This window comes from Electrona antarctica (assembly GCF_951216825.1).
Source record: "Electrona antarctica genome assembly, chromosome: 14".
Lineage (NCBI taxonomy): Eukaryota > Metazoa > Chordata > Actinopteri > Myctophiformes > Myctophidae > Electrona > Electrona antarctica.
In genome coordinates, this window is record NC_136795.1 from 36,998,849 (window position 1) to 37,007,847 (window position 8,999).

The 8,999-nt window shown below is 38.4% G+C and overlaps 2 protein-coding genes across 5 annotated transcripts; one reads left to right on the plus strand and one right to left on the minus strand.

The window, feature by feature from the left end:
- Positions 1–1,421: 1,421 nt before the first annotated feature.
- On the minus strand, positions 1,422–4,964 carry tmem205 (transmembrane protein 205). Of its 2 annotated transcripts, XR_013791510.1 has the most exons (5): positions 4,824–4,964; positions 4,190–4,300; positions 3,904–4,067; positions 3,093–3,457; positions 1,422–3,008 (listed from the first exon to the last, which is right to left on the minus strand). XR_013791510.1 is itself a non-coding variant. In XM_079520141.1 (4 exons), exons 2-4 carry the CDS (start codon positions 4,287–4,289, stop codon positions 3,155–3,157), a joined length of 567 nt encoding a protein of 188 aa, XP_079376267.1. In that variant the 5' UTR covers positions 4,290–4,300; positions 4,824–4,964; the 3' UTR covers positions 1,422–3,154. The 2 variants fall into 2 exon arrangements, 1 of the variants encoding a protein (XP_079376267.1); XM_079520141.1 differs by having other exon boundaries at positions 1,422–3,457.
- A 129-nt stretch (positions 4,965–5,093) lies between these two features.
- On the plus strand, positions 5,094–8,737 carry LOC306936914 (uncharacterized protein). 3 transcript variants are annotated; one of them, XM_079520580.1, is made up of 12 exons: positions 5,094–5,174; positions 5,293–5,323; positions 5,543–5,578; positions 6,002–6,069; positions 6,171–6,252; positions 6,383–6,601; positions 6,813–6,880; positions 6,986–7,041; positions 7,421–7,440; positions 7,711–7,740; positions 7,959–8,031; positions 8,382–8,737. In XM_079520580.1, exons 6-12 carry the CDS (start codon positions 6,486–6,488, stop codon positions 8,418–8,420), a joined length of 402 nt encoding a protein of 133 aa, XP_079376706.1. In that variant the 5' UTR covers positions 5,094–5,174; positions 5,293–5,323; positions 5,543–5,578; positions 6,002–6,069; positions 6,171–6,252; positions 6,383–6,485; the 3' UTR covers positions 8,421–8,737. The 3 variants fall into 3 exon arrangements, with proteins under 3 accessions (XP_079376706.1, XP_079376705.1, XP_079376707.1); XM_079520579.1 differs by having other exon boundaries at positions 6,413–6,601; XM_079520581.1 differs by lacking the exon at positions 5,543–5,578 and having other exon boundaries at positions 5,154–5,174; positions 6,413–6,601.
- The last annotated feature ends 262 nt before the right edge of the window (positions 8,738–8,999 follow it).

Genomic DNA, 8,999 nt, shown 5'->3' on the forward strand with positions numbered 1-8,999 from the left:
CATAAATCATTCCTCTGACTTTAGGGTTTCAGGAGTGAATTTGCCGAGGTTTATATTGAGAAAAGTGTATAGTTGCTCTCCCCCACACAAATCCGATTAATTTCCTTGTGTGTGAACTGTGAAGATAGGAATGAAGGAGTGGGGGAACTCATGCAGGAAAACCCATCAGCACTTCCTCATGTTTTTGAATGCCACAGAACTGGAATGCAAAGAAAGAAGACAGTGTATCAACCACATGCAAAGCAAAGGCACCATTTGGTTTCATTTGCACACACCAGAGTTAAATGGAATGGACTGTGTAGCCTCTATACTCTTCTATATCCAACCAGCGACAATATTGAAATGTGTTTAATTGCTCATTATTTACTTTGTTTTCTTGCCCAGCAAGCAAATTCTCCTCAACACAGCAAAAATAGTGTTAATTAAGTCCTTATGCAAACAGATACATAATTTACACTCAGAATTAAATGAGCACTCAAGTATGGTGTAACTAGATATTGCTCTTGTGTACTGAGTGGCTAAACTTGTTCTAGGTTTTAAAAAAAGGGTTTATTTCCTGATGCCAGTGAAGCCTGCTTAACAAAACCATTTAAATTAAGCATTATGTTCTCAAGGAGGCCACTGAATGCTAAAGCATGAGCCTATAAACAAATTATACTAGAAAATAATAATACCACTTGTATTGTACTGTACATCCAGGTCCGGGTCTTTTAAGTAAGCACAATTTATAGCCTACCAACTCTGTCACATGTAAATGTCCTGTATCACCAAAGTGTGTATGTAAGTGATGTATCTTGCATAGTAATTGTAGAATTGTGGAGTTACTTTTCACAATCGGCCAAACAATTTCTTTTTGAAAGAAACATAATTTTAACATGTCAACTTGTTGATCACAATATGTAGCCTGACCCTAGTGTGGTTGGTCATCCAGGTTTCCATTAGATTATATTGCAGCTGTAGGGGCAGCTGCACCACTCTCCTAAAACAAAAACAAATCACCATGTCTTCTTTCAGAGGTGCAGGCCTTAACAAAATCAGATATATGTGTCAGTAACAAAGTTAAAACCTGCCTATTCCAAATCCAGGCACTGGCTGCTGTATGGGTCTGGATTCAGTCAACACTAGCAAATCAATAAAGATGTAGCTTTTCAAAACCATTTTGTACAAGGCACAAAATGTAAAATGTGTGTATAAGCTCAGAAGACTAAACTGGTTATTAAGTGATACTGACATCACACATCAGCAAGTGTTCACAACTGGTGTTTATTAATCGTTTTTTAATCCACAATTGAAAGAAAGAGTATATTAAGCATATACAGTAACAGAGGCAAGTAAGCTTCAGCTACCACAATCTACTGAGCTATAGACTGTCTATGGATGACCACAAATGCACCTTTGCAGACTATGGCAGATGACTCCAACAAACCAACCCACACCAAGGACCATCAGTTCTCTTTCAATCTCAATTTCACATAATAGAACTGATTCATTTCATCATAAATTCTACATGCAGATGTTACTTTCATTGTCAAGTACCATGTTTAATTTAAAAATAAAGTGATTATAACAGATTCCCACCGCATCTGCAACTTGGACAGTCGGCGGCATGGCCATCACACCGCTCGTCGGTGCATGCACTTGTTTTCAAGTGAAGTAAGGCATTTCAAATAAATTGAAATAGAACAGAGAAGCTATACACTGTTTCAGTGACATGGTTGTGTTTGGGGCTGGAACATCTAATTCTGCCTCCCATGCAGGCTGCCAGGCTGCAGCTGGTACTACTTGCAACAGTCTGTGCTACAATTATAAATTACTATTCACATAGTCAAACATAACAGTCAGACATTAGAGACATTAATTAAAAACAGTGGGAAAAATACAATTACCCGTATTGTCCCGAATATAAGACGACTCTGATTGAATGTCAAATAGTCCACGATGATAATACGACCCCGTTTTTTAGGATATTTAATTGGAAAAAACGTAGTCTTATATTCAGGCCAATAGGTTATATACAATTTTTGTCTATATAATTGATAGTAATAGTATGCTTACTATTCTATATAAAGTTTAAATAATGCCAGCATATACAGCAATTAAGACATAGAAAATATAGCAGATTGTATTGATAAGATGACTATAATATATATGTGATGTGTTTTGCTGACTTGTGCCACTGGACATTTTCTCTACACTCAAGTGCATCAATAATATATTCCTTTCTACGTTATACATACTGTACATGTCTTACAAATGTAATACAAAAGTGAGAGTTGTTGAAGTGCCATCTGCGTGGTTTTCTTTCCTTAATTAAAATATGTTTTAAGCTCTATATTATGATTGCAATCATTGCTATAGAATGTTTGTTCAGTAACAGGTCTCCCTGTCTATCGTATACAGGTCAAGATGAGGGAGAACTCATACAGGAATAACACGATAAGCAAATTAAATTGGTTATCACTCACACACACACACACACACACACACACACACACACACACACACACACACACACACACACACACACACACACACACACACACACACACACACACACACACACACACACACACACACACACACACACGGCTCAGGGGTAGAGTTCCTGGATGGGAACCGCAAGGTTGCCAGTTCGAACCCGGGCTCCCCCAGAGTTACTGTCGAAGTGTCCTTGAGCAAGACACTGAACACCTAATTGCTCCCGATGTGCTAGTTGGTACCTTGCATGGTTTCCGCTGCCATTGGTGTATGAATGTGTGTGTGAATGGGTCATGCCTTGGATAAAGGGCAAGGCGCTATATAAATGCACCATTTACCAGTTTTACCACACACACACACACACACACACACACACACACACACACACACAAACACACACACACACACACACACACACACACTAATAATAGCAGAACATTTTGAAACTGGAACACTATCAAATTGAAGCTGATAAATGGGTACTCTCTCCTGATTGGATGAAATTGGCAACCCACCTGAAAATGTATGTTCTGTTTATCAAGGAAATGTTGATGGGGAGAGCAATGTTACATATCAATGATCTGAATATAATTGAGCTTTAACGTAAAAAAAACTTTAATTCAATTAATAACATAGTGCTATAAAGAAGGAGCACCTATAACTGAAACCTTAAGGTCTAAATAGTGGCTAGATTTAGAGCCGTATAGACCAGGTTAGTGGTGGTGCAGATGAACCCTGTCAGGTTGCACAGTGCGGAGAGTCCGTGGTAACGTCCGAAAGTGCCCTTCAGTGCTCTGTACTTGGGGTCCTGCTGTTTGAGCTTGGCGTAGGCGTCCTTCTGGCTGCCCTGACCGATCTGGTTCCCCAGGCCGTGTTCCTCCTCCACCTCCCTCAGCTGGACCATCACCTCGGTGGTCGACGGGCCAAACCACTGGGCGTTCAGGCCCGCCGTGATCACTGCCACAAAGTACAGACTCATCTGCAACAACCCGACAAAAAAACAAAAAACAAACATTTTGTGTAACAAATGTAAATAAGATGTAATAAACAAATGTGTAAGATTCAATAACCATTTTTAATGAATAAACAAATGTGTAAGATTCAATTAGCATCTTTTTAACAGAGCATTCTGGTTTACCACATTGTTTAACTGTTATTATGGCTGCAAATACATTGAATCTAATCAATTAACCACTTAAGTATTATTTTAACAGTATTGTCCAAAAATAAAACAGCCAATCTATAAACTCACAAGCTTGTAGATCAGCTATTTTCAATATTTTGGAAATGTTTTGAAAATATTCGCCTATAATGAACATTTCCAAAAATAAGGATTTTATGAAAATATTGATAGTTTTTCATTATCAACTTGAACTAAATCGATGACTTTGATTAAGTGCTGCACCCCTAGTTGTGATGTCTGACCTGAACACTTTGATGCCAGTCCAGCAGCTCTCTGGGGTGGTACACTGCATAGAGCGCCAGGATGACAAAGTTACTGCCCAGCAGACAGTGGAAATAAACAGGGAAAAGCTTGCTCTGCACTAGACCAAAGGTGTGCAATGTTACCCGCCGTCTCAACACGACACCTGTTAAAGCGATAAAAGAGAGAGAAAATGAGGAAAACAGGAAAAAGGTGAAGTGTGTTGCCACAGAAAGTGTTTTTCTTTCTGGAAATAAATAACAGTTTATATTTTGGGCTCTCTCTCACCTGCTATAAAGGAGACCCAGACCTGCATTCCCCAGGAAAATGAGAGCACTAATAGGTGCAACACCTTGGCCAAGTCTGTGGGTTCCCCTTCTGTCACCATGGCAACGGCAACTGTGCATGAAATGTCAGGAAACAAAGTTAGGTTTAACCTATTTTAAAACAGACTACAATGGGGCTGTCATTGTGGTTACTGTATACTGTATCCAGACAGTATACTGAGAGTCTGAAACAATTGCAACAGAGAGAGGCACACCAGAATTCACACAATTTCAGCTCAGGGGTTGCACATATGCTGCAGAACTGATAAGACCATGACATCAGAGATAAGGACTGCAACTTGCAGACTCACCAGGGAAAAGGAACATAATATGTTCCCTTTCCCTGGTGAGTCTGCAAGTTGCATTAATAACACAAATTGAAGCAAAAGGAGCAAAACGAGACCCAAGAGCTGCATGCCTGTCTATGTAGGTTAACATAATTTGCATAACTTTTTTTTATGAACTTAGCATTAGCCACTTGGCTAAGAGAGAGTACACACTACACTACAGTAGTTAGGCATAGTTTTTTGGCTTTTACTGAATTTTACGTTTAGTCGAGAAAGCATAGGCTAACACACATTACATGATACACTTACCTATGTTTCCTCCCCTCCTCCACGTTACTTAAATGATATCAAAACTCTTTAAAAATAAGATAATTTATAGGCTATATTATAATCTACGTTTATTTGAACCGTGCACTTCCTATATGACGCACCGAATGCCCAAACCACGCCCCCATGACAAAAGGTACAAATGAAATTGTTTTGAGATTATTAATATTGTATGACACAGACGTTTCCAACCAATCATGGCCAATGTTTACTTGTGTGGTTTGTTCCGTTCCGCCCAGTTTACACAAGTTCTTGAAACCTAAGCTGTTCCTGCCCGTTACGTTCCTCTTTACAAAATGTAGATTGACACAAAACATGGATGATCAAAATAAGGTACATTTCTTTGCAATAGATTATTAAATACAAAATGTGCAGTTCATAGCCTATCAGTTTTTTCTTATAACTATGGTTTTTCCCCCCTGTTCACAGTATTATGTATTTCTTATTTCAGAATGACAATCTGCTGCCCCCTGCTGTTGAAGGTAAGGTACTTAAGTGTGAGATTAGGTGGATGTTTTCCATGTGTGCACTTGATGTTTTTGCTCACACAGCTAAATAAATGTACCCTTCTAGTTATGAGTATTTAACCACTTCATCTCACAAATTCCTTATCTCGATACATCATATTTTTGATGACACTGTTGCTTTCCAATTAGCCCATCAAATATTCATTTAGTTTATTTATGTATTTATTTTGTTAGTGGTGGAGTCAACAAAGGAATACAAAGTTGCTGAAGGTACAGTATGTTCATATAGCAGTACACACAATTTGTTTTGCAGTGTTGTCTGCAAGTAATTAAGTAATTTTTTTAATTGTTTTTTCTTTTATATTTTCCAATTTTTTCTGTGTTTTGCTGAATACCAATTAGCCTATCAGTTAGTACCTACATATATTAATTTATTGATTAGTGGTGCTCTGGATTAAGAGCGTCTGCTAAATGCCTAAATTGTAAATTGTAATCAAAGGAGGGGACCCAAACTGCCTAGGTAGGCTACCTTCAAAGTAATAACATTAGGCTTGCAATAATATATTTTCATCTCTTCTATATTATGTGAGTTATTATATGAATCTACTACGGATTTATTCACCTTGCCTTTCAAACGTTAAAATAAAACAAATCTTGTGACCGACAGTCCATAATTTATTTTTATTATGGCAGAATCAAACGAGGAGCCTCTTCGTGATATTGTGGCAACATTGAGAAAAGAGGTGGAGAATCAAGCGAAGGTGCCAATCATATAATCATCATCATACTTAATTCCTATCCATATTATATCTTCTCTGGCTTTGTTTTCACAGAGAGATGTTTGTTTTTGTCCTTCTTACAGACAATCGATTCCCTCAGTAAAACTATGGCTATGTATGAAGTAGAGAGGATCCACAATCACAACTCTGTTTAATTTCTTCAAGGTCAGTGATCCTATAGGATTTGAGTGAAAACACAAATGAGAAGTATTAGTTGTAGGCTTGACAGAAGAAAACAATCCAAGGCCAAGCAACAAAACTCTACAACAATGATGCATGTGTACTCCTCCTATAGCTGAGCTGCATCACCTGGCCCGTCATGTAGCAAACCACCACATGGAGGCACACTTTGAAGCCCTGCGTTGCGAGGTCTGCTCTGAGCTCGGCTACCTACTGCCATGTCTCATTCCAACCAAGGAGGACAAGGTGTCTCCTGCTCTAACACATACACGTCTTCTTCTGGCATCCAGAGGGATGCTGCCATCTTCCGACTCACCCAGGAGTTGTATCACAGGTGGATGTGGATATGATATTATAGGACAAGATATGACAGACAGGGCTGGAAAGGAAAGGTTAACCTTATAACCTTTCCTTAATATACATTATGTAATTTATAGGAATTACTACATAAACCACTATTACTATAAGTACGATATAACAGCTGTACCTCCTTCCAATTTCCATAGCTCTTTATTTGTCTCGGTGTGCTTCATTTGTCTTTCCAGTCGTAATGTACTATGGGAACAGGTCACTGAACTGAGGGCGGAAATCCACCACATCCATGGCCAACTCAGTAAGCTGATGTTATATCTTTGTAAATGTACTATCTTTACATGCATGATGATAATGTCTTGGAAGCTGCTAGAACATCTGACGTGATTCTCCTGTCTCTCCTTAGGGAATCAGAGAACTGAAATGCATCGCAAGTTATCAGAAAGACTAAATCAAGATATGGTACTAAACAGTCCACTTTTGCTCTTCAAAGTTTCTGAACATTTAGCAAAACATCACAAAATTATTTTTTTGTCAGTGTCAGATTTAGGGGGAAGAGAATGTAAGGCCAACGACTTGCCTGTAATATAAGCAGTGATGACTGGATAATAAATACACATTCATTTGTTTTGGTGATAGCTGAGGTAGATATGAACGCATCACCGGACTGAAGTTCAGAAGAATTAAGGCACATAAGCACATGTAGCACAGAAATGATCCCATTGCAAGATAATACAGCAAAAGACTATGCAAAGTCATCAGTACATACTGTACTTTTGAGGAGAAATAATTATCACTAAGGTGATAAACACTAAGTGTTCATCTTTGTCTCCTGTTCCAGCATTTGGAGAGGCTTATGGACACATGGGGCGGCGGTGGCTCAGGGGTAGAGTGCCTGGATGGTAACCGTAAGGTTGCCAGTTCGAACCCGGGCTCCCCCAGAGTTACTGTCGAAGTGTCCTTGAGCAAGACACTGAACCCCTAATTGCTCCCGATGTGCTGGTTGGTGCCTTGCATGGTTTCCTCTGCCATCGGTGTATGAATGTGTGTGTGAATGGGTGAATGTAATGCACAATCTATGTAAAGCGCCTTGGATAAAGGCGCTATATAAATGCACCATTTACCATTTACCACATGCCAAGCACAGGAGCAGCTGCTCAGGTAACAGCTCTAGAAAGGACTCAGGCTAAGGTGAAACCTTTGGGATAAAAAGTATGTGCTATTAGTATTGGCCATTTTCACACGGCTGCTATTTTACTCTCACGTCATATTCAGGGTTGGATGTGACATACATAACAGCAACACATCTGTTGTGTGAATATGGCATTGATGTTGCCATGTGTACAATTACAACATACTACCGTTTGTTGTCTCCACAGTTTGGATATCTCTGAAATACAGACCAAGCTTGAGGCAGTCCGAATATCCAAAAAGAAGGACTGTCAAAAACAGGTAACACAATAATAATCAACTCGTTCCTGCTTGGTCTCTAACCGATATTAGAAATACTTTTGTTATCCTGCTTTTAGGTTGCACTGGGACACCACCAGGTGTAAAAGCAAGATGAGACACAAAGTGGCACTCAGACCAAAGGAAATATTCCTGAAACCAAAGAAAGGGTCAATGTATGTGCCAAGTAAATAAGCAGGTTCAATATATGTTCAATCATTACTTACCTTTGAGTCAATCTTTTGACCATGCATTTTCAATTATCCATCTTAATTAACCACATTTTAATTTTACGTGTGAAAATTAATACAGATTAATAATTGGGATTTTATTTCATTTTTCTCACTTTGCAGAAGGAAATGAATCAAATTCAACATCAGTCCAGGCAATGATGATCTGCGAAAGATTTGGGGAATCATATTTTGATAGGAATTATGCAAATATCATGGGATTGTACTGTTTTATCATAAATCTGTGCAAAGTCTGTGCAGTTTGCACACCTTAAATGACAACTTTAGTTTTTTTCAACCAAGGTTCATGTTTTAGGTTGTTATTAGAGAAAGTAAAAGATGGGTGTTAATTTTCTTTCATTTGCATACAACACAGTATGGAAGGCCCCTATAGCCCTTCACATTCAGTAGATCCTGTGATCTTTTGTGGCCAGATGTAATTTCCTGGGGGGTCTAGTAGGACTATAGTAAATAATAAAAAAAAAGAATAGAATAAAGAATAAAAAAAACACCTATCTTTTACTTTCTCTAATAACAACCTAAAACATGAACCTTGGTTGAAAAAAACTAAAGGTGTCCAGAAGTCATGTCTACGAATAATCATTATTTGCTTCTATTTTGTCCATCTATTCATATCAGCCTTAGATTCAGTTGTCTCAATCTGCCAACATATGCCAAACTATCTCCATGCCATTGATATTTTAGACATGTACTGTATATGTACTGATAAATATGATAGAG

What these genes read in the sequence shown, in the direction of transcription:
- tmem205 (XM_079520141.1), bottom strand. Translation starts at nt 4,289, where the DNA reads ATGGTGACAGAAGGGGAACCCACAGACTTGGCCAAGGTGTTGCACCTA. An exon ending in CTGGGTCTCCTTTATAGCAG is followed by an intron (nt 4,068 to 4,189) that starts GTGAGAGAGAGC and finishes TCGCTTTAACAG; the next exon opens with GTGTCGTGTTGAGACGGCGG. An exon ending in ACTGGCATCAAAGTGTTCAG is followed by an intron (nt 3,458 to 3,903) that starts GTCAGACATCAC and finishes GGGTTGTTGCAG; the next exon opens with ATGAGTCTGTACTTTGTGGC.
- LOC306936914 (XM_079520580.1), top strand. Translation starts at nt 6,486, where the DNA reads ATGTCTCATTCCAACCAAGGAGGACAAGGTGTCTCCTGCTCTAACACA. An exon ending in ACCCAGGAGTTGTATCACAG is followed by an intron (nt 6,602 to 6,812) that starts GTGGATGTGGAT and finishes TTGTCTTTCCAG; the next exon opens with TCGTAATGTACTATGGGAAC. An exon ending in AGAAGGACTGTCAAAAACAG is followed by an intron (nt 8,032 to 8,381) that starts GTAACACAATAA and finishes CTCACTTTGCAG; the next exon opens with AAGGAAATGAATCAAATTCA.